The sequence below is a fragment of the Octodon degus genome, unplaced genomic scaffold, assembly GCF_000260255.1.
Source record: "Octodon degus isolate 3935 unplaced genomic scaffold, OctDeg1.0 scaffold00072, whole genome shotgun sequence".
Taxonomy (NCBI): domain Eukaryota; kingdom Metazoa; phylum Chordata; class Mammalia; order Rodentia; family Octodontidae; genus Octodon; species Octodon degus.
Genome location: NW_004524648.1, coordinates 3,353,486 through 3,378,695, shown reverse-complemented (window position 1 = coordinate 3,378,695; position 25,210 = coordinate 3,353,486). Strand labels below are relative to the sequence as shown.

The 25,210-nt window shown below is 37.2% G+C and overlaps 1 protein-coding gene and 1 pseudogene across 1 annotated transcript in view; one reads left to right on the top strand and one right to left on the bottom strand.

Moving 5' to 3' along the window:
• Cpd (carboxypeptidase D) overlaps window positions 1–25,210 on the top strand; it is a 77,272-nt gene that overhangs the window by 17,102 nt on the left and 34,960 nt on the right. The window contains exons 3-7 of the mRNA XM_004635484.2: window positions 14,865–15,007; window positions 15,910–16,079; window positions 16,890–17,239; window positions 17,755–17,946; window positions 21,882–22,049. Coding sequence (XP_004635541.1) covers window positions 14,865–15,007; window positions 15,910–16,079; window positions 16,890–17,239; window positions 17,755–17,946; window positions 21,882–22,049 — 1,023 coding nt within the window. The remainder of the gene's footprint in view (window positions 1–14,864; window positions 15,008–15,909; window positions 16,080–16,889; window positions 17,240–17,754; window positions 17,947–21,881; window positions 22,050–25,210) is intronic.
• LOC105742763 lies at window positions 6,128–8,052 on the bottom strand (annotated as a pseudogene).

The window sequence follows — 25,210 nt, the reverse complement described above, 5'->3', positions numbered from 1 at the left end:
CTCTCTCTCTCTCTCTCTCTCTCTCTCTCTCTCTCTCGTAAATAAATAAAATTTAAAAAAAAAAAGATTTCACATGGATGAGTGAGAATAAAAAAAAATGAAATACATACGAAAGTGTGCGAGAATTACAGGATTGACTGCTGGTGAAATGGTAAAAGAGAATGTCCAAGAAAGGAGGACTCAAAGATATGACCTTGAGGGATTTGAGCTTAAGTAGTAAAAATGGTAAGGGGAAAGGGAAAACTATTTGAATGTGTGTGTGTGTGTGTGTGTGTGTGTGTGTTCTTTTGATGGAATAAGAATAAAATTTCAAAGTGGTACCTGATGTACTAGTCATAAATACACAGTGGACAGTTAGAAAATAGATTATGAAGCTTGTTGGAGAGGTCAAATGAGAAACAGATTTAAGAGTTTGAGACATCTGGAAAACATGGTGGGACACATGATTTTGAAAAATGAATTGATTTTGTTTCCTGACATTAGAGCCAGAAATTCAACTAGAACTTATATATAAATGAAACAATAGATGCTTTTTCATCCCAAAGTAGGTGCACTAAGACATTTTGTGCCAGATGTCTTCAATAAGGACTGCTGATGGTTCAGATACTAGTTCTCTGCCTGTTCATGTTTTAATATTATCACTGATAATCTTTTTTTTTTTTTTTTTTTTTTCCGGAACCGGGGATTGAACTCAGGCCCTTGCACTTGCCAGGCAAGCACTTAAAGTGCTTTTAGATCTTAAAGAGCTGATTAAATCTTTTTCTTTCTAAAAAATCAAAGTGCTAATTTAAAAGAAAAAAAAAGGTAATACTGTATTCAAACAGAGTATTTCCTTCTACTTGAGTCACAAGTTTGCTTTAGTAAACTGAAATATAAGCTAATATAAAACCTGACCTTTAGAAGCGGTACACTTGTGTACTTTGTAATGTGATAATAGGCTCGCCTCAAAGTTAAGAGAAACAAACACCACCATTTAGAGTTTAGCCTCCAAATATTTAGAGCCAGTGTCTATAAATTAGATGTGCTCCCCTCTTTTTTTTTTTTTTTTTCTGTTCAGCTCAGGTGATAGAATATGGGACAATGCTTTTTTTTTTTTTTTTTTTTTATAACAGGAAAGTGTGGTTTCAAAGAGCTGAGTAAATTAGTATTGACCAAGTTAGAACAAAAATGGGCAGGACTGTGTAATTTAGTTTAGTTCTATAGAATCATATCACTAACAAATATGTATCTATTGGGAGTGTTGAAGGAAATAGATTTTTACAAGATAAGTTATTCAGAATACAAAGACCAAGTTCAGTTAAAACTTCCAGGGGGCGAGGGTGAGACAGGGCCTTGCTATGTAGTGTAGGCTGGCCCTGAGTTCACTTATGTAGTCCAGTCTGGCCTCAAACTCACAATAGTCCTTCTGCCTCAGCCTCTTGAGTGCTGAGATTACAGCTGTGTACCACCAGTTGAGATTTGGCCAATTTGAATTTAAAGATTAGGACTTTTAGCTTTTTTTTTTTTTTTTTAAGGCAACCGCTGTTTTCTTCTTACTTGACTCAGATATTCCACCTGAATTTTTTTATGAACAGTATGCTCGTTACCATTTAAAAATATTTTAGTGTAGTATTACCACTTAACTCTCTTACTAGCTATAAAAAATTAACAAGTTAAAATTTCGAGAATTTCTCATTATCCTTTGAAATATTAAGTAGTTCTTCCTTATCTACAATTTCACTTTTTGATATTTCACTCTGCTGTGGCCAGCCGTGGTTTGAAAATATTAAATGCAAGATTCCAGATGTTATTCAGAAGCTTTAAGTCGCGTGCTATTCAGAATAGATGATGAGATCTTGTGTTGTCTTGTTGTGTCTTGTCCGGAACATGAATCATCTCTCCGCCTAGCAAATCTGTACTGTATATGCTGCTTGCCCATTTCTCTTTTGTTTATCAGATGCCTGTTGAGGTATTGCAGAGCTTGAGTTCCAGTAATCCTGACATAGCAGCTTGAGGCCATATCACATCATCTTACATAACCACAGGAAGGGTGCTGACATCACAGGAAGATATTTTGAGGGCAAGAGACCACATTCATGTAACATTTATTGTAATGTATTGCTATAATGTGTTATACTTTATTATTAGTGATTATTAAGCTTTTCCCCCTAGGATTAGGGATTCAACCCAGGGCCTTTCTATGGTGAGCTACATCCTCAGCCCTTTTTAAAAAATGTGTTATTTTGAATCAGGATTTTACTAAATCACTGTTACCCAGGCTGGGCTTGAATTTGTAATCCTCCTGTCTGAGCCTCCTGGAGTGCTGGATTACAGATACAAGCCATCCTATCCAGTCAGTTATTTTTAATCTCTTACTGTACCTTTAAAAATTAAACTATATCATGGGTACATAGGTATAGGATAAAACATAATGCAGTGTAGGATATGGAACTAGCCTTGGTTTCAGGTATCCAAATACACAAATGAAGAGAGAAAAATTGGTGGTACAACTCAGAATTTTTAAAAGCATCTGTTTGTAGTAGTTATTTTTTTCTTATTTATAAAAATTTATAATGAAAGTAGACCTTTGTGATAAATTTTATTTCAGTGGTTATTGTAATTTAATCTAGAAGACAAAAATGTAATAATTTGACCATTATACCCATAGAAAATTGAGAAAAAAGCAAATGCATACATTATAGATTGAAGTGTTTGAAGATTGATAGAGGCATGTAGGTATATCATCTTTAAATTAAACTCTGGGAAGTGGAATGGCTAATAAAAGTTAAAGGAGGAAAAAAAAGTTGTAAAATTCTTACTATTAAAAGAATAGGCAGCACAGCACCTGCCTGGCAAGTGGAAGGTCCTGAGTTCAATTCCTGATACCAATTAAAAAATAAATAAAAATAAATAAATTAATGTAATTTTTAAAGGATGACTTTATCAGATCTTAGGGTCTTTTCACTTATTCTGTTACATTTAATATAATGTCAACATTTTATTTTAAAATGTATATTATGCAATGTATTATTTTGTTTACAATTATTTAAATTTAATATGAAAACTTTTGGATACTAACTTTAAAACTTATGAAATGGGCTGGTATGTAGCTCAGTGGTAAAGTAGCCTAGCATATTTGAGGCCATAGTTTTCCTCTCCAGCACCACCAAAATACTGTAATGCCTCCCTGTGGCATCTCAAAAATTCTTAAATATTCATAGCCAAGACAGCTAATGATCTGATTTGTTTCCATGTTTTTAAGAAGAAAAAAAAATCTTTAAAAGGAATATCTAAATTAGAACTTGAAGTTGGTGAACTCTTTTATATTCTAAAGCTAAGTTTATCTTTTTGTCTTGTGGAGTAAGAATTCATTTATTCCTCTTCTAACATTGACTCTTACTAGTTCAGAAAAATATATCTTAAGGTAGGCATCACAGCTCACCTGTTGGCTTTCAGATCAGTTCATTACGGTACTTTACTTTCATGATATTGTTTCAAGAGAAGGATAGTATGTACATGTTTTTGTTACTTCTACTTAATCGCATCTTTTTTTTTTTTTTTTTTTTTTTTTTTTTTTTTTTTTTTGTGGTTTTACTGTCATGAATTTACTTTGTGATTTTTTTTTTTTTTTTTTTTTTGTGGATCCAGGGATTGAACTCAGGTCCTTGTGCTTGCCAGGCAAGTGCTTATTCTACTGAGCCATCTTCCCAGTCCCTTAATCCCATCATTTTCAGAGCACATAATTCGTAAGATTTCGGTTCTTTTAAATTTATTAAATTTGTTTTACAATCTAGAACGTGGTTTGCTTGGTGAATATTTTATTTTGTTCTACTTTATTTTATTGATTGATTAAGACAGGGTCTTACCATGCAGTTCAGGCTTTAACTCACTGTGTATCCCAGGCTGACCTCAGCCTCCTGAGTGCTGGGATTACAGATGTGCACTACCACACCCAGCAGTGATTTTTTTTTTTTCTTTCTGAGTTTTAAACATCAGATTTATTTGGAAAAAACAAAAAATCCTACAACCCAAAGGATGGGATTTTACATCTCAAGACATTTCCCAGGTAGTAAATCCATAGATTACAAATCATTTTCATAGAAGATATTTTTGTGCAAATTTTACATGTATCCAGGAGTGGGACATAAACCAATCCCTGCTAATATTTAGTTGGGGCAAAGAAGTGCAGTGGGACAAAATAGCTTTTCTGGATGTAGCTATTTGGTAGGAGAGCAGACATAAAGCGGATGAACTCTTACCTTTTCATTAGCTACAACCAGTGGTTTAAAAAGCAAACCCATTCAACTTTGGGTATGTCTAGAAGCAAACTTCCTAGTTACTAGCCAACCCTACCAATTAAGGGTAATTCATTGGGTATACCTTTGTCCACTGGATAAATCACTTATTATGGCCACTGCTGCAGCATGCACGCACGCGTGCACGCACACACACCCACACGCACACAGACACACACACATCCTCTGAAAGGCTAGAGAGGCTCAAACCTAGGACCAGTGGGAGAAGGGCTTGCAAATAAAGAGAACAAGCATCATGATCAACAGCACCAATACTGCGCACACTGGGGGAAAATACCAACTACCATGCTGACCCCCAACAAAGGAGCACATAAAAATAAGCTGTTGTGTTGCAAGAGAAACTGGGACCTTATAAAATAGTTCTTTATCATTTATTCTGTCAAGAGAAGCCTAAAACCATATCCCCTCCCATAAACAGAAAGCCACACTGATCTAGGCCGTATTATAGATCCAAGCATTGGTGTGGGATTTCAGTGAAAACTTATTAAAAACAAAGTAAACCCTTATCTCCCCCAATCAAAGTTGTAAAAGCTTCAGTGTAACTGTCCTTATTTATCTACTTATTTATCACCAAAGATCAACCTAGAGTATTTAGATCTACTAAAGAGGTTCAGACCAGTGGGAGCAGGTATGGATGAAGGAAGGAAGGAATTGAAAGACAAGGAGCTGATTTGTTTGAGAAAAGCAGTGATTCATGTCACAGTATCCAGTGACAGAAATGACTAAGAGGTCACACCTGTGACACATCTAGAGCTTAGTCTTTGGGAGGTGAGAGAGTATCAGGAAGAACATGAGATGGTGAAAGTCTGAAACAAAATTTTGTTTTCTTGAGACAGGGTCTCACTACTATATTGTCCAGACTGGCCTTGAACTCACTTTGTATCCCAGGCTGACCTTGAACTTGCAGCCATCCTTCTACCTCAGCCTCCCAAGTGCTGAGATGACAGGTGTGCGCCATCACGACCAGTCCCAAGTGTCTGAATTTGTTAAAGCTTCAAGGTTCAAAAGAATGTGAATGTGTTTCAATTTTGACAAAGGATAAAAGAAAGGGCAAAATCAGGACACAAGGTTGGGAATTCTCATGATCCTTAAGTGCTTCCTGCACCAGGAAATAACCACTTATCATGTTTACTGGAGGATTACACTATTTCCCCCTACTACCTGGTGCAAAATAATCCATCACTCCCCAAAACCTCTCCTCCAAGGGCAATTTCCCCATTATTTTGGTCCCTGAGTAATCATATTCTTCAGTAGCCTGACCTCTCTGGGTGGTAACAAATAAAGAAATTTCCCCTAGGCTGGCCCGTACAACTCAGAATTAAAAGAAGAAGGGTTGGCAGGCTCCTGGCGACAAAACTATTTGAAAAAGTAAATCTACCTTTCCAAGGATGGAAAATTTATTCACATAATTCTTGAGAATTCATATATGTCACAACACAGTAAGAGTGTAAAGATAGAGCTTTCACTGTTCCTTATCCTTCCCCTATGCTTAACTACTCCAGATATCATATTATTGTCATAATATTAATATTGTCATATTATTTCTGCTAATTGGAGGCCCCTAGGCACTAATCACACAGGCAACTGCATGGTATCCAAAGAACACACAGTTTTTCCATTGAAAAGCTGTAGTCTGTCTTGCTGGCTATATTGGCAATTCTCCAGTTATTTCAATATTTTAAAGGCTGCAGCAGCCTTTAAAATAGAATTTCATTTTATTTCTTAAAAAAAAGGATAGGAAACATCTCCAGGAGATGGTGAGTTTTATTTTGCCTTGACTGAATGGAGGTTTGATTTGCTTTCTAATGTTGCAGAGTGGAGAAAGCACAGGTCTATTCAGTGTAGTCTTCTCCCTTGTTTTTATCTTCACCATCCATGGAGAAAGCAATGTACTTGCTTGCAGAACTGAACTTGGAGGCTGGATTTTCCTCAGGTTTCTTTGACTCAGGTGCAGATCTAGAAAGAGTCTTGATTCTTTTTGCCATCTTTCCTATCTAACTTCTTCCAGTGGTCCTTGTTCCCTCCATCTCCTGGACCATGGTTGGGGTTCCCAGTTTGGCCTTTTTGGGTACTAGCCTCATTATTTTTATTTACTTTTCTTGCTGGTCCCTCCTCAGCAGTCTGAGTTGGAGCTAGTTTCCTCCCACCACTTGTAGAGGATTGGTGTGCTGTGTCTGAGCTCTGAAATTGAGTCAGGAGGGTTAGAACTTTGCTCCACCCTTGCATTCTCTCTTGGTGGAGGGGCTGGCATTACTTTTAGAGGCTGATCAGGTTTGGGAGCCTTAGAAGTTGGAGAGTGACAGTCTTCCTTCTTATTGAGTATTTTATTTTCTAGAGACTTCTCTCTCACTCTCCTTTGGGCATCCTGGTCTGACTTACTTCTGCCAGATGGAGCCGAGATCCTAGTCTGTAATGATCAGATCCTGGTCTGTGATGATCCACTTCCAGTCCTTGACCTTTCCTGTTCCTAAGTCTCTTCACTCTGCCAGCTTGGGTGCCTCTCCCGAGGCCGTCATTCTGCCATCAGCTCATCCAGCTGATGCCGCAATTTCTCCTGCTCCTTTTGTAGCTGCTCTTCCACTTCTTTCTCTAGCAGCCTTGTCAACAGGCTTTGCCTCTCCAAAGATAGGAGCCCTCAACAACTGGGTGGTGCTAGTGGAGAAATTATCTTCCCTAGGAGCACTCTAAGGCCTTAAGTTCAGTTTGGGGCTTTGGGGGGACCTCTGTCATCACAGCTGGAATCATCCCAGGAGCAATCATCTCTGGAACCCCAGGGCTGATAATCCCATCTGTCATAGCGATCTTCATATTGGTCTCCTCTTCCTCTATAATCGTCATCTCTACAGTAACCACTACCAAAGGCTTTTCTGTTGCTGCCTATTCTGGAATCATAGCCTCTATCATAATCTTTGCTACCTCAGTCATCATAGTGATCTTGGCCTCTGTGTTGATCCATATCCCAGTGTGGGCCATTACGATATCCATCCTGATCCCAACACTCATCACAGTACTGATCTGAATCATAATCTTGATACTTGTCTCCAAAGCTATCATCACCTCTTCTTGGTGGGTAGTTGTCAAAGCTGTCTATGGCATGACAGACCCCCTAGTCTGTGTCTGTTTTGTCAGAATCTTGATTTTTTTATCTAGCCCAAAAGAACAATCATTCATGTATTTATTCTGTGCTTGATCAGCAACAGCCACACAAATTCTCCTGTTACCTAGATACTCTTGAGACTCAGGGAACTGAGCAGGGAATCCTGGTCCTCAAACTCAACATAACCAAAGCCTTTCAACCTATGTGGATTGCTGTGTTCATGTGGCAAATGGACTGTACTGATACTTACTACTATAGAGAATTCCTTAATAGACTCTTCGTCACTTCTTAGGGCAGGTTCCTTGGGAAAAGTGTAGGTGGTGATTTAGGAAGATGGCTGTGGTTGATGTTGGGTTTTTGAGCAGCCCATGGAAGAGTGGGAAGGATGGAACAGTCAGTTGGAGGTGCCCTATACACATCATCATCGTTAATGTGCCAAGCGGTTGAAACATCTCCTTCCAGATCATCTCTTTTATCAGCCCAGCTGACTGGTTTGGGGACATAGGTGATTCCTCCACAAGTTCCTCCATCCTCAGTGAGAAAGTCTGTTAGGGAGATGGTCTTTCCTTCTTCTTTTTTTTTTTGCTGAGGCCACTGTGTTGGGAGAGGAAGAGAGAACCCAAAAGGCCAGAAGTATTTTATATGTACTTGAAAAGACATATATTCTGGTGTTGTTGAGTGGCATATAGCATGAACATCATTCTGATCTAGTTAGTTGGTGATATTACTGAATTCCTTTGTATTTTGATGATTTTTCTGGATACTTGTTCTGTTGATTAGTAAGAAGAATGTTAAAGTTAGTATGGATTTGTCCATTATTCCTTTTATTTTATTTTCATTTATTTTTTATGTATTTAGAACAGGGTCTATAGGGTTTCACCACACAGATCAGACTTGTAGTGATCCTCCTGTTTTCAGCCTCCTGAGTGCTGGGATTACAGGCACGTGCCACCACACCTAGTCTCAATCGCTTTCTCAGTGCACCTCGGAGGCAGGGCCAGTACGGCACCTTGGGGATTGAACTCTGGTCCTTGCGCCTGCCTAAGCAGGTGCTTTAGTCTGCTGAGCTATCTGGCCAACCCCCTTTTTTCCTTTTAGTATTAGTTTTAGTTCTGTTTTTGGATGTATATACATACAGGATTATGTTGTCTTGATGAATTAATCTTTTTATCATTTGTAATGTCTACCTGATAGTTTTGTTTTGAGCTCTACTGTATCTACTACTAATATAGTTGCCCCTTCTTCCCTACCACTTCCTCCTCCTCTTTCCCCTGCTCCTCCTCCTTGTTCTCACACCTGTTAGGCAAGCACTGAGCCATATTCCCAAATCCTCTTTTTTTCTTTCAGTCTCTTTTCCTTTCTGTCTCTCTTTAGGCTAGGAAATTTCTGTTATTGTCAAGACAACTCTCTCTTTCCTCTAGTCATTGCCATTCCTCTGTTGAACATACCAAATAAATTTTTGATTTGGTTATCACATTTTTTTGTTTTAGTTTTAACATTTGCATTTTGGTCTTTTTGTGTTTTCCCTTTTTTTGTTTCAGTGCATTTTAAAGATGTTTAACTTCCTTAGAGAATGGCTATAATATGCTTTAAGGTTAGCTTGTTAATTCTACCATCTGGGTCATCTTGGAGCTCATGTCTGTCAACTTGTTCCTGGCAATTTGTTGCAAAAACAGTTTAGAAACTAGGTAGTAGCATGTTCTGTAGTGCAAGTCCTAATGCTTTTGGTGTGCTGTTTAAGGGCAGACATACACATGTGCTGCTCAGGAGTTATCTAGGGCTTTCTAAACAACTTTATCAGATTTTTTTTTTTTTTTTTTTTTTTTTTGAGGGAGGCGGGGACCAGGGATTGAAATCAGGCCCTTGAGCTTGCCAGGGAAGCACTTATTCTACTGAGCCATCTCCCCAGAGATTCCTTTTGTAAGCATCTTCATTTTTGTAATATGACCAAGTCTCAAACTTCGAGAGTCTCCCAATCTACATGGTAAATAAGGACATAAAAAGATAACTGGACCTCCTTCATTTTTGGACATTTAGGATGGTTTCCAGTTTTATTTTCCTTCAGTTTAAACACTATAGTCTCAGTAGGTATAGTCTTCGTAAGTATTATCTGAGAATAGATTCAAAAAAAAAAAAATCTGTGTTAAGGTCATACATATTTTTAAGATTTTTATACATATGTTTCTAATTCTTACCCCCAAAATTTTATAATCCTTTATTTTTATCTTAGTTTTCTATTTTCTTTATAATTTTGTAATAGTATTTTTAAGAAATTTTATAAACTTTAGGTAGTCAAATCTATCATTATTTGTAGTTTATATCCTTGAGGTACTGGGAATGGACCCTGGGCCTTGCACATGCTTGGCAAGCACACGCACCACTGAATGTCCTCCCCAGCCCAGAATCGGATTCTGGGAAGGAAGGCTTGTACTGCCTTCTAGTTTTGTTCATTATTTCATTTTTACATTCCATTCCATATGGATTAAAGAGTTTATTTGGTGTGATATAGGATAAAGCTTCTGTATTTTTTGCCACCTATTTAACCAGTTTCATACATGTTAATAGTTGTTATATTTCTCACACTGGTTTTATTGGTTTCCTTTATCATATTCTTTTTTTTAAATGTATTTGGTTGTTACAGGATCTCACTCTGCAGCTCAGACTCACAGTGATCCTCCTATTTTCAGCCTCCCCAATGCTGGGATTATAGGTGTACACCACTAACACCCAGACTCTGTGGCTGGCTCAGCCCACCCTTGGGGTGGGGCTGGTGTGGCATGTGGTGTCAGGGATCGAACCATGGTCCCTGTGCTTGCTTGAGCTTGCCTAAGCAGGCGCTTTAGACCCCTGAGCTATCTTGCTGGCACTCCTTTATCATATTCTAAATGATTTTGTTTTTATTATGGTCATCTGTTTTCTTCTACTGGTCTGTTTACTTTGACATCTCAAATGAACTGCCTTATGCTTTAGTAGTATAGTCTTATAAATGCTGAGTGTGGTAGTATGCACCTACAGGAGAATCTCTAGGAGTTCAAGGTCAGTTCAAGGTCCTACACAGTAGGACCCATCTCGAAAAAAACAAGACAGCCAAATATGTATGTAACTAAATGACATTATAAATCTACTCATACTGTTCTTTTTTTTTTTAATGTTTTCTTGGATATTCTGACCCATTTCTGAGAAATTCTCAGTTATTTTTCCAAATTAACTCCTAGATCATGTTACCCAATTTCAATAAAAATCTACTTTTTGCATAATATTTAGAAATTAATTTGGGAGAATTTGGTATCTTTATGAACTTTCTCCCTAGAGGCATAAGACTCTACTAAAATCTATATCTTTTAGTTAAAGTTTATGATAGTCTTTTATAGATTTTATTATATTTGGTGTTACACTTTTTGTGAATTGTTGGGATCTTTTTTGTGTTGTATCTTTTGACTATTGCTGAAATATAGTAAAGATCCTGGTTATTCTATTGTTTTTCAATTATTTTTTAAATTTTCAATATAATTTTACATGTTTTTTATTTAATTAAATATAGTCTTATCAAAGGAAAATTTGAGGAATGTACTTCAAGTTTTTTTGTTTATTTTATTTTGTTTTGTTTTCAGATAGGGTCTTGCTATGTAGCTCAGGCTGCCCTTGAACTCTCTGTAGCCCTGGCTGTCCTTAAACTCACAGTGATCCTCTTGCCTTATTCTCCCGAGTGCTGGGATTACAGATATATGGCCCCATACCCAGCCTATTTCAATATTTAACTGATAATTTCTACTAGGTTTTACACTGTGAAGCTAATATTAATATTACAACTAGTTATAGTATTCATTATTCTATTTTCCCAAATTCATATGACCTGGGAAAAGAAGTTTCTTTCTAAGAATCTTATCTTTAGATTGTTCATGGAGTTATGCTTAAGAAAATCAGTCTATAGTGTGTGATCTGTAGGACAAGAGACCACTGAATGTGTTTTACTCTCCTGAATTTAAGTCTTATTTTGTAAAGACTTGTCCTTTCTCCCTGTCTACTACCCTGAGGATATAGTTGTGTCACTGACCTAGCTAGTTATGGTCCTGTTAAAGTTACATCTAAAAATGGATTATACAACATTTGAAAACATTACTATAAACTTGATCTTGCTGCCTCTTAGCTAGTAGCTATTTCCTAAATTGCAATGGAAGTAAAACAATCAAGGTGCAGACTGTTGGTTTTTAAGGGAATAGATTTATTACAGCACACATAATTTATAGGACCATTTTATGATGTTCAGCCAAAAAGTCAAATGCAGAGGAATGCAAGAGATCTGTATGCATGCTAGAGTCCAGAAGAATCCAGCCAACCGAGAGCCTGGATCCCAGCACATGGACCTGCAGGAGTCCAGCTGAAGGGCTAGCACCAATGGCAATGTTCTGTGCAAGTCCATATCAGGGATCTGTACCAGGAAGGCCAAAAGGCCAGTCGTGAAAGCTAGAAAGTTGCACACACACATATGTGTTTGTAATGGATCTGTGCCACAAGACTGAGAGATCTGTGCTGGACCCAGGCAGCTGTGCTCAAGGCAAAGACCAGAGCTCCCTAGAAGAGAACAGCAGCCATCTCCAGTGATAGCAAGGACCCATGCTCCTCTGAGAGGAGCCAAATTCCTATCAGAAAAATCAGCTGTGCCAGGCTTCTCCAGGAAAATCAACATCGTGCAGTCTTTCCCTCCCATTCTCCCTTTACGTCATTTGGGCAACAATCCTCAGGTGGTAATTCATCCATGCCCAGAACAGCACGATGCTGACTCAGTTCACCTGGGAGTTACCACTCAAGTTGACCATTAATTAGTGCACCACAGAGAAGAAAGAATGTGAAGACTCCTGTAGTTATTATAATGTTGCAAGTAGTCTAGTTCACTACATTTTGGCATAATTAGAATGTGAGTTAGCTGTTTGCAATAACATAGCTACTAAATTTTATGTAGATAAAAGATTAGTTTGTATTTACATTGTTTCGGAAGTTATTTTTATGTGTTCTCTGTTTTTTCTCATCAAGACTCTAAACACTAGTATGTTTCTTATTTATAAATCCCAGTGGTCTTAGTGTAGTGTTTTATACAGTGACCACTGCATTTTGACCACAAATGCTAAGTGAAATAAGCCAATGACAAAGAGGCAAAATTATTCGTATCCACTTCTATGAGATATCTAAAGTAGTCAAACTCTAGGAAAGCAGTTATGAGGGGCTGTTGAGGGAAGTGAAAGGAGAGTTATTTGTTTCAGAGTTTCAGTTTTGCAGGATGAAAAAGTTATAGAGATCTTCTGTACAACAATGTGAATACAATCATGTTACTGTTTTGTATTGCTGTAACAAGATACCTGAATTTGGACACAGAAAAGAAACTTACTTAGCTCATATTTTTGGAGGCCAAAAGTCCAAGATTGGGCAGCTGCAATAGTTTTAAGTATTTTCTGCCTGCCTTTTCTCTTATAGTCAAAGCAACATATATTTTTAAGCATCACAAAATTTGAGAGACTTTTTGAGAATGCTTTGTGTTTATGTAACACTCAGTTTTCAGTAAATAAAGACCCATGTTAATGCCAGAGGTTTCTCAGCTCATAAGTGGCAGAAGAATCTGTGAGTCAAGCATATATGTGCTGAGCCAATGAAAGGGAAATTATTTCCTCCCCTTCTGATCAAGATTCCATTCAACATCTTCAGAGATGCACTGGGATAGAGAAAGCTCACCCCCAAAATTCACACTTTTACTTTGCCCTATCAGAGAAGGGGTAAGTCTTTTGGGGGAGAGCTTAGGAAAGGAGAAGTCCATCTTGCCAGGCTTAAGTATATAGGAGAATTTTGATGAGTGGTGGGCAAGTGACTGAGCCAAACCTACGCTTGTATCTTTCAGGTATAATTAGAAGAAAGTGACTGAAGTTGGGGCCCATTTCACATGCAAAAAAAAGGGTTTGGGAAACCGTCCTACTTTATAAATATTTCCCTACCCACCTTTCAGGAGCAAGGTCAGATCTTAAAAATGTGATGCCTGCTCTCCTCCCCACTCTACAGTGTTCATCCTCCTGCAACAAGATGTGAGAAAATCAAGTGACAGGAATGACACAGTAAAAGACTTTCTACAAGCTGAACGTATAGACTTGTAAAGTAGTAAAGGTGTTTGACTATGGTTACTTATTCCCCTTTTAATTTTATCTTTCATTAAATTTGAGGGATCTGATTTTTTTTGAGTTCTTTATATATTTTAGATAATAGTTAATTGAGGGATAAGTGGTCAAAAAATATTTCCTACTCTGTGGGTTATCTCTTCACTTTGTTGGTGGTTTCTTTTACTGTGCAACTCTTTTTTAAAAATCTTTTTAACATGATGAGATCCCAGTTGTTGATTCTTTGCAATATTTCCTATGCAATTGGGGTTTTGTTCATGAAGTCTTTGCTTACTCCTCTCTCTTCAAGAGTCTTTACTTATTTAATCTTCCAGAAGATTAACTTTAAGTAACACATTTGAAAGAATATTTTTCCTTGATTCATGTAGTAGGACCAACCTAAATACAATCTTTTTTTTTTTAATCTTATTTTCCTGATAAAGGATAGTGCGATTAGAATAGTAAGTTCGTTAATGATGGCTTGGTGTGAATATCCTTCACAGCCTGAAGATGTGTACTCTTCATTTGTTCATTGTCATTCTGTTATAATTCTTACCCTCATGCCTGACTTCATGCACCTATAAGATAGGCTAAAGTAATCCCTGCTACCTGTAACTGCTGTAAAGTTTAAGTATTAATATACATAAAGCTTTTCATACCTTTCTTGGATATAGCAAACACTCAAATATACAGCTGTTATTATTATTGTGACTGATATTTGCACTGGTTTTTTTTTTTTTTTCTTTTTTGTGGAACCAGGGATTGAACTCAGATCCTTGCGCTTGCCAGGGAAGTGCTTATTCCACTGAGCCATCTCCCCAGCCCCCGATTTGTTTTTTGTTTTTGTTTTTGCATTTGCACTGTTTATAACTGTTCATCCTACCAGTTAAGTTTATGACTTTATGTGTATTTCTCTTAAATATATATCCACTTAACCTTCCATCTTGGCCTCTTCTAAAATTAAGGAGACTTCTCCAATGTCAAACAATTTAGTAAAAAGAAAATTTATACATAGAAGAGATGATTGATTTAGTCTCTCCAGTTTTTTGGAGGGTAAAATTCCTTTCCTTCTGGCTGGGGAGATAGCTCAACCATATAAGCACCTGGTTGGCAAGCACAAGAACCTGAGTTTTATCCCTGGTACCACATGCCATGCAGGTCCACAGAACTAGGTGTGCTAGTGCACACTTGTAATCCCAGCACTGGTGAGTCTGAGACAGGAAGATCACTACAAGTCTGAACTGAGTCGAGACCCTGTAACAAATAAATAAATAAATTTTTTTAAAAAAATCCTTTCCTTCTGGAAGTAAACTTTTTTTTCCCTTTATGTTACAGGTGGTATGCAAGATTACAATTATGTATGGGCCAATTGTTTTGAGATCACATTAGAATTATCTTGTTGCAAGTACCCACCTGCTTCTCAGCTTCGACAGGAATGGGAGAACAATCGTGAATCTCTGATTACATTGATTGAAAAGGTAAAAACAGCTGAGTGGGAGATTGGGCTATATAAATTATGGATTAAATTAGGGAGAAATTGGGCTGCATGTGAATGGTAATCTATATTGGATTTTCTTTATCATCTGTTTCTATTATTTGAGATTACAGATTAGTTTTAGAATTATTATAGTCTATTCAAACATATTTTAGCACTGCCTCTTTGGCCTGCCCCTCTAGCTTTCTGTTCCCAAGGTGTCCTTTACCTGTGTTAAAACACTTTTATAGATCAAAATAATGAACCAAATTAGGGGCTAGAAATTTTGCTCAGTGGTAGAGTGAGCAATTATTAAAAAATTATTATAATTTTAAAAATTATTTTTTAAATTCTCAGTACCAAAAATGGAAAAAGAACAATTACATAATTAGCCAAATGTATACTATGGGGGGTTGGGAGTATAGCTTGCTGGGAGAGTGTATGCTTGGTATGCATGAAGTCCAATTCCCACCACACATGCATGCATACAGTAATTAAAAAGGAAATAAAAACACAAATTCATACTGCCAGGTTCTTATAATATCATATGTTCATTTTTTTAGAGAGCTTTGATCATTATATAAACCAGAAATATCAATTTAATTTAAATATCAGACAAGCTAATACAGTTATTATATGTGCCAGAAGTAGTTTGTTGAGACAATTAGAAGCCTAGCTTTAAAGAGGAAACTTCATAAGTAGTTTACTAATGTAGAGTTCTAACACATATGACTCTTGTTTAAGGCTTTCATACTTTTATCTATATTTAAAGAGATTGAAAAATATTTGGAAATCTTAGGTAATTAAGCTTTTTTTTAATAGAAAGTCTAGCATCAGTGCAGAGAGCTTATTATGTTCTTTGCTTCTAAATTGATTGTCTCTAAGTTTTGATGCATGTTTTTTTAGGTCCACATTGGAATTAAAGGATTTGTTAAAGATTCAGTAACAGGATCTGGATTAGAGAATGCAACCATTTCGGTGGCTGGTATTAATCATAACATCACAACAGGCAGATTTGGTGATTTCCACAGATTACTTGTTCCTGGAAGTTATAATCTTACAGCACTTTCAACTGGGTAAGAACATAAACAAGACTCAGCAAAAGTGTCAGACCTGTATTTTGTATCTAAGACAGTCTAATAATGTTAATCATTGTGTCTGGGTTTTTCTTTATTTTCTGATTTTTCTCTTTTTATTTTGAAAACATAATGTGGAAGCTTTTGCCACACAGTCCAACAGTGTATTGCATAAATACAGCATTCTGAGGAAGGACAATTTCAGAAGCTTAACAAGAGGCTCAGCTGTGTAAAATGTTGCCTCAAAGATAAATACCTGAATAAAAGAAACCACTGGTTGTGTAAATGATGTTTGAACAACTGTTTTACTCTCAGCTTTCTAACATTTTAAAGAGATGGTTTCCCACTTTCCCTGGAAAAATTTCTGGAACTTCACTTTTATAAGGATTTAATTGATAATCTTTAATTTGAACTTTACTATTTGGGCAAAATGTTAGAAGTCAGAAAAAAAGTCAGTCTGATAAAGCACTACAAACAATTCTAAGTTCATTGCTTTGAGCATTGTAACAACAGTTACAAAGGGGTTACAAACATAGTATTCCCTTTGAGTGTGATTTTTTTTTTTTTTTAGTGAACATTTTAGTGTGTGATACCCAGAAGATTAGTAAGAGAAATAACTCTTTGAAGACTTAAATCTAAAATATTCTGTGAAATAACATCTTAAAACTTTTAAGTTTACACAGTCATCCTTAGTTTTGAGTTTGATATACTACTAAGTGCAAGAATGTGAAAAGGGTAATGTCATTTTTATAATGCTGAAGCACTGTGTGTCTTAACTCTGAGCCTTCCTCTTTCCCAATTTTTTTTTAGGTATATGCCATTGACTATTCATAATATAACTGTGAAAGAAGGACCAGCCACAGAAGTGGATTTTTCCCTTCGGCCAACTGCAACTTCAGTAATCCCTGACACAACTGAGATTTTGGCAACTGCTAGCACAGTTATTCTCCCCAAGATTCCCCCTGGAACGTTATCCTCTCACCAGCCAATTCAGCCGAAAGATTTTCACCATCACCATTTTCCTGACATGGAAATCTTTTTGAGAAGATTTGCCAATGACTATCCTAATATCACTCGGCTTTACTCATTGGGAAAATCAGTAGAATCAAGAGAACTCTATGTCATGGAGATATCTGATAATCCAGGTGTCCATGAACCAGGTAATTGATATAGTTAAAATCATATCATTTTAGTAGTGCCTCTACTCATATAGTTTTAGTAGCGCCTCTCAAGCCTAATTATTACATTGCTATACTTAGTCCAGAAAAGTCATTTATAGTATTTATAACTTGAATTAAGTAAACATAATCAAAAAAGAAGAAAGAAAATGTAGCCCTTCTTTTCCCAGAAAAGAAAACCCCCTTTATAATCCATATTAGGTATGGCATTTACTATGTGCATAGATTATATTCTTTCTGCTAATACTATTTTTATTTTTGTATTATATAGGGCACATTATACACGTGTTGTGTATTTTATATGGTGGTTTCATACATATATGTTGGTAAGGAAACTGCTTGATAAGATGTTTGTGAAGATCTTCTTGGATTTATCAAAATACTTGTTTTCTTTAAACTTTTGATTCAGGATTTTTACACATATTATGGAAAAAACAAAGAGCTCATGATAACCTGAAAAGGTAGAAAAATCTTCTATGTATTTCTTTTGTTTTCAGGTGAACCAGAATTTAAGTACATTGGAAATATGCATGGTAATGAGGTAGTTGGAAGAGAACTGCTACTGAACCTCATTGAATACCTCTGTAAGAACTTTGGAACAGATCCCGAAGTAACAGATTTGGTCCGTAACACTAGAATTCACCTTATGCCATCCATGAATCCTGATGGATATGAAAAGTCTCAGGAAGGTAAAGAATAGCAGACTATTAATGTTTAACTTTCTTTTTAATGTTTTGCAATATGAGGGATAGAGTATAGGGCCTTCATGCTGTACTGAATCCATAGACCTTTGTTTACTTTTATTTTTTATTTCAAGACAAGTCTTATTAAATTGTAAGTTGCCCAGCCTGGGTTCAAACTCACATTCCTCCTCCCTCAGTCTCCCAAAGTGCTGGGATTAGAGGCTTTAATGGTTAATCTTTTGTTTATTGTTTGGCATGATAGTTTGGGGGGGTAAAAGAGAAATTGAACTTGTTGTTTCCCTAGAATTTGGGTTTTTTCCATAATTTTATTGAGAAATAAATAGCAATGAGACAGTTTCAAATCGAATTGGTAGGACAGTTCCAATAATTAACACATTGCATACTGCCTTTCCTAGTGGTTATTTGGTGTACAAGATGCAGACATATTCTACTTACAAATACTATTAGAATAAATCCCTCTATTCCTTGAATTAAGAGAATGTAGCTATATATCTATCCTAACCATTTTGAATACACAGATACAAAATGGTCAGAATTTGTTTTTAAGAGTTACTTATAATCGGTTTTAGCTCTTGAACTTTGTATATCCTTAGCACCTAATGAAATTTGGGTGCAGATCTTTTAAGTTTGAGTTTTCCAGTTATATGTAGCTTGGGTCTAGCAGTTGTGTTCAGCTCCTTCCTGCTGCAGCCCTTGGAAGTGAATCTGTTGTGCCCCTTTGCTGCAACAGAGAACCTGTGGTGCCTCTCTGTTGTGCCCAGGCCCAGGGGCCACAGGGGAGCGCAGAAGCTCTCCCACAAACTCGCTGGGGATGAGCTTGGGCTGAATGGGAGAGATGGAAGCTTCCAGAGAGAGTGGGGCGGAAAGGGTCCCGAGGACGCGGCGGAAGGTCTCTCTCACCGGGCTGACCTGAGCTTGATCCAGGGAGGTCCAATCAGTGCAGGGGAGCGCAAGAGCTCACCCCCTGAACTTTGTACATCAATCCTGTGTTTCTGCGTGTTAAGAAATTTGCTGTGGTTTTTCTTCCTGTTAATCTGCCCATTATCAGTTGAGTTGGTACATGTACATAAGACATCTTAATTCTCTTTATCATCCCTGTCTTGCTACTTTTCTCTCATTGTTGGGACAAAATACTGATCTCCCAAATTTAAAGGGGGAAAGGCTTGTTTAGCTCGTGGTTTGTAGAGGTTTTGATCCATAGTCAGCTAGTTCCAAAGCAGTGGCATGGCACGGGGCAATACTGCAAGGGGTCCTGTGCATGCCTGCTCTCCCAGCTCTTACTATGCTGCCCCAAGAGAGGTAGGCTTGCCTAGAGGAGGCAGAGGAATGGGACATCTCTAACTTAGCAGGATTGGAACAGAACTGGGTTCAATATAGTCTGGCTTTCAATATATTTGGTTTCATCTTTCATTTATAAAATAATTTCCCAATGTAATAATTTAATAAGAACTACTGTAAGATGAAAGTTTATAAAAATTCTAGAGTTAGTAAGAGTGATTACTAAGTTTTTAAGTGCTATTACATATAAGCTTTATATACATCACACAATGATGAATGGTCTGGCCTGTCTTACATGAATAAAATTCAAATCATGTGAAACTCAAAGAATGGCAATTGAGAGTTATATGCAGTTAAATAAAGAAATAAAGGCTTGAGTGTCTTGGTATCCCAGTGAAGGAAGGTGGCTAAAGGCTGTGAAAAACTGAAAGAAGAATACACACAGAGAGGAAGGGTTAGCTTGTTACACAGGTGAAATCTGATTAGTAACAGCTACCTTGGTCATCTCTGGCTGGGCCAGGCGTCAGGCTCCCAGTGTCTTTTTCCTTTAGAAATACCTTTCCTACACAGAAAGGAGACTAGCAGATAGAAAAGCTTCTGCCTGCATTTGCTGTTTATTAATATGGATAGAAACATATTTCTTCTTATAAAAAGATAGCTTTTTAGAGCCATTCTTTAAGCTACATCCCCTGCAGTGCTAGAGCTATTCTTATGTCTGCAATTTCTCTGAATAACTATCTTGATGTATGCCCAAGAAATCTATTTTGGAGTTTACTTTCTTACAATTGCTTGTAGACAGTAATACCTGTGAGTAAAACAGGCATCATAATATGAATATGCAGCCACATAATAACTTATACCTGCCTACTGGATCAATCATCTGGCCACTAATACACAGAAACTCTCTTGGACAAATAGGTGTAGGTTAATCCTAGTATATTTTAAATATTCTTTCCCTGAGGACTTTATTCTTTGTCAGGCTTACAGATCCCCTCTACCAACTCCACTCCCAACACTTTCTTGTGAGCCCTCTAGTTGTTTTCTTCATTCACCTGCAATGTTTTCTCATTATAGTGTCAGTAATAGAGTTCTCACTCCATACTAAAATGACACATACTCAGATGAGTTGAAAGTGAATCTTTCTCCTCTCTCAGTTTAAGTTTTCAACTGTGTCCTTAGGAAATTTCACCCTTTTGTGAATTCACTTTAATATAAGCTTATTATAATGAGGGTGGTTGGTTTGTTTTTTTTTTTTTTTTGTCTTTTTTTTTTGAGACAGGGTCTCACCATGCAGTTCATGCCCTTGAGTTGACTTTGTAGCCCAGGCTGTTCTTGAACTCTCACCAATCCCCCTGTCTCAGCCTCCTGAGTGCTGGAATTTACAGGTGTACACTCCTATACCTGGCCTATACTATAATTTTTATTTTATTTGATCTGTTCCTTACATCTTAGTGAAATATATTTAAGTATAGTAGAGTCCCCATCTAGTCAGTAATATTCAAGCTTTTTTTTTTTTTTTTTTCAGAACTGGGGATAGAACTCAGGCCCTTGCGCTTGCCAGGCAAGCACTTATTCTACCGAGCTATCTCCCCAGCCCCTTCAAGCATTTTGATTGTGTCATTTTGTGTGAATTACTGACAGTTGAGAAATGCTTTAATATAACTTGATGTAATTTGATTTTGCCTCTCAAAGTACAGACAGTGTAGAAAAGATACATCATTTCTTCACAGCTTGTTTGATCTGATGCTTGTTGGCCTTGACATCCACAGAGAGAACATGAGTGTGTGTTGTCTTTTGTCTTCTTCATGCCTGACTGTAGTCATGGAGAACTTGATAATGGCATAGTGGACGAGCTTGTTTGGCCTGCAGGTGCTCGTCTAGGGATATCGCGGCTGCCTCTGGAGTTGCAGTGTCTTGGGCTGCAGAGAGATGGGTGCCAGGAAGATCTCTTTGTGCCTTTCAGCACTGCCATCTTGGCCTTCAAAGCCTTTGCTTTGGCTTATGCTTTGGAAGGGGCAGGAGTTTTCTTCTATGCGTTCAGTGGTCTTTGTGTTTTCATCATAGGGGGATTGAAAGTAATGAAGCCTCATGTGTTCATATAGTTAGGTAAGATAGCAGAAGCAATGTGTGTTGGCTTAAAATAAGGGAATAGAGAAAAAAATCAAGTTATATCGTGTATAGATGCAACAGCAACAGAAACACTGAAATGACACCCAGGATTTAGAGGCAGATTTATCTAATGTAGGATAGACACTAACAGGAAACCAATATGAAATGAATTATCCTTATGAAAATGTCAGGTCACAAAGGCCCAGGGAGAAAGGGAGGTTTTTATGGCACTGCAGAGGGGAAGTGCAGAGGTAGAGTACTTAGCTGTCTTTGCTTGGTTTTTATACTGTGCATCGCAGTGAGCAGCTATGCATCACAGTGCCCATTTCTAGAAGACAGTAACAGAAGCTGCAATGGGAACTATTACCCAGGCAGCTAATAGACTGGCAGGGGCTGGGGGAGCATTTTCTGCTGCACAGGTACAAATCCACCATAATGAGTGTGATCATTATATATACCTACAATGTACCAGTAAACTTAATTTAAAAAAGTATATGTAAAATATATCTTAAATTGAATCTTTTATCCTATAGGTGATTCAGTAAGTGAAATTGGCAGAAACAACAGCAACAACTTTGACCTGAACCGAAATTTTCCAGACCAGTTTGTTCAGATCACAGATCCTACCCAACCAGAAACTATTGCCGTAATGAGTTGGATGAAGGCCTATCCATTTGTACTATCAGCAAACCTGCATGGAGGTATGGCATCTTTATATTCCACTAATTAGTTCTTGTTGAGAGAATTTGAAAGTCCTGGTGAAATTTTATGTTTATTGTCTCAGGCTTTCTTAATTTCATTATTCTGTTACTGCTTTATGATAAGTGGTAATAAAGATCTTTTTTCGTTGCTTGTTAGGCCACTCTCCTGGCTGTTCTCCCCACCCTCTTTTCCCTCTTCTTCTTCTTTCTCCATATCCCTTTTGTAGTTTCCATACCCCTCTTTTTTCTTTTACTTCTCCTATCTTCTCTCCCTCTCCTTTCTTTTCCTTCCTTTTTTCTTCCCTCATTCCTCTTTTCTTCCTCTTTCCCTTATCTATCTTATCATCCTCCTTCCCCCTCCTCTGCATCTGGTAGTTCTTCAAGGGTTTCATATTTATTTTGCACAGTCAGAACTTGGCACCCTGTTCTTTTTCATTCATAAAAAATTGAATATTAACATCGTAATATTTAGTCTCATTTCCTCTTTATAGTTTAGTAAATCCTTTTATGTAAGTGTAGATTTTGACATTCTCTTATCATTGACTTGCTATATACATATACTAACTACAACACAATAACTTTATTCTCATGTGGGATCTGGGCTTACCATCTCCACATCATTCAGCAAGAATGATTTGGTTGAATAGAATGAGAGATCAACATTAAAAATCATCACAGTCTCCAGCTAGGTCCCCCCCCCCAGGACCAGGGATTGAACTCAGGACCTTGCGCTTGCCAGGCAAGCACTTATTCTACTGAGCTATCTCTCACTAAGCTGCTGAGTTGCCCAGGTCAGGCTCAAATTTATAATTCTCTGATCTCAGCCTCCCAGAGTGCTAGAATTATAGATAAGCATCACCACACCCAGTTGTGTTCTTTTTTTCCCCTCTTCCTTCTTCCTCCTCCTCCTTTCCCTTCTCCTCTTCTTCATCCTTCTTTCCTTCTTTCTCCTCTTCCTCCTTTTCCTCTCCCTTCCTCTCTTCCTCTTCCTCTTTCTTGTCTTCCTTTTCCTTCTTCCTCTCCCCCCACCTACCCCCATTTCTCTCTCCCTCTCTCTCCCTCTTTCCCTCTCTCCCACTACCCTCTCTCTCTTTCTCCCTGTCTCCCTCTCTCCTTCTTTCCTCTTTATTTCCAGTACTGGAGATTAAAGTCAGAACCTTCATACTGTGCTATGTGGCCCGCTCTTTTAAATTTTTTTACTTTTCAGCCAGGGTCTCTCACTAAGTTGCCCAGCCTGGGCTCACACCTTCCATCCTCTTGCCTCAGTCTCTTACTGTGCTGGAATTATAGATGCATTCCAGTTCTGTGTTTCTTTGGTTTTGGTTTTAGCTGCAATAGAGAATAAAAAACTTTCTCTATTTTCTTAGGTTTATCAGCTAGAATTTGAGTTAATAGTTGTAATAGAAGAAGGAAAGCATTTAAATGTTACTGCATGCTAATATTTAGGGAAAGTCTTCATTGGAAAGAAGTAAAACTCCAAAAGAAGCAGTTAGACTGAAAGATTATACTCTTAACAGAGTAATACCTTTGAAAAGTGACTACACGAAGAAAATAGATTATAGCGACAGTAAATTGTGGAAATCTTACAAGAAAATCTATGAAGGAAACTAATGAAAGTTAAGTGTTCTTTTAGTAAGATTTGTTTGTGTACATTCATCTTAACCTTGACTCTATCTCTGATAATAAGTATGTTTTGTTCTTTCTGGTACCTCAACCACACCTTTTTCATGAGGAAAAAATACTGTACATCTGGGCAGAAAGGAGGAAGCAGAGAGCCCATTCTGCATCTGCTCTTTCTCCATTGTCATCAGCTCAAAGTAATATGCCAAAGGGACTTTTGAGATGGCATGTTCTGCTCCTCCTTCACTGCCATTTTAACAGATTAGAAGAATTTCAAAGGAATATAGGGAAAAGAAAGATTCCTGGTTTTAGATGTTGACAATGAATTTATGTGTATATGCTGTTCTGGGGCTTAAACCCAGAAAGCACCCCAGCTCTTAAAATTTTGTCTTGAGACAAAGACTCACTAAGTTGTCCAATGAATTTGCAGTTTACCTGATTCAGCCTTCAGACTAGCTGAGATTAAAGAACCATGTGATACTAATTTTAAAAAACTGAGGTGAAATTCTCAATAAACTGTTATAATGTGAAAAACTTCAGTGGCATTTAGTGCATTCAAAATTCATACTCAATAATTGACAGCTTACCATCTTTATTTTGTTCTAAAACAATTTCATCTTCCCAAATGGAAGCTGCCTACCATTGCTTCCCATTCTCCTCTGCTCTTAACATCTGGTAACCACCAGACATTATATTCTGTATTCTGTGTGTGGATTTATCTATTCCAAATATTTCATACCAATATTTACCCTTTTTTGTTTGGCTTCTTTATGATTTTAGGTACTTTCATGTTGTATCATGTATTAATACTTCATTCTTTTTATGGATGAACAATACTCCATTATATACATATACTGTATGTGTCACATTTTTCATTTAACCATTAAAGGATATTTGTGTTGTTTCTATTTGCTTTTGTTGTTGTTCTTTTGAGACAGAGTCTCACTATGTAGTATAAGCTGGCCTTGAACTCATGTATCCCAGACTGGCCTCAAACTCATTGTCCTGCTTCCACCTCCCAAGTACTGGGATTACAGGTGTATGCCACTATGCCTGGCCTCACTTTTGACCATTGTGAATAATGCTGCTATGAGTATTAGTATGTATGAATTTGAATTCCTGTTTCCAATTCTTTGGGATATGTATATGCTAAGAATAGAGTTGATAGGTAACATGGTAATTTTGTGTGTAGCTTTTTGAGGGTTAATTATACTAAGTCAAGGTATGCTTTTAGATATATTGACCAAGCTGGACAACAGTAACTTTATTCTTTTTTTCCTATTGTCTGTCTTTTATTTTGCACTATATATAATATATATATATTTCACTACAAAATGGTCCTTTATTTATATCCCCCTTTGTTGTTTTGTTTTGTCAGAGATGGGTGTTCCAATGAAGTTAGAGAAGCTGTATTTGAAGATGTTTTAAAAGACCTTTTCATGCTTGATGCCAGTCCAAATATTGTAGGTACTTGAATTCAGCAAAATAACCCAAAATAGTCCAATAGTCCATAACAGTAGTGAGTTACCAGCATATGCTGA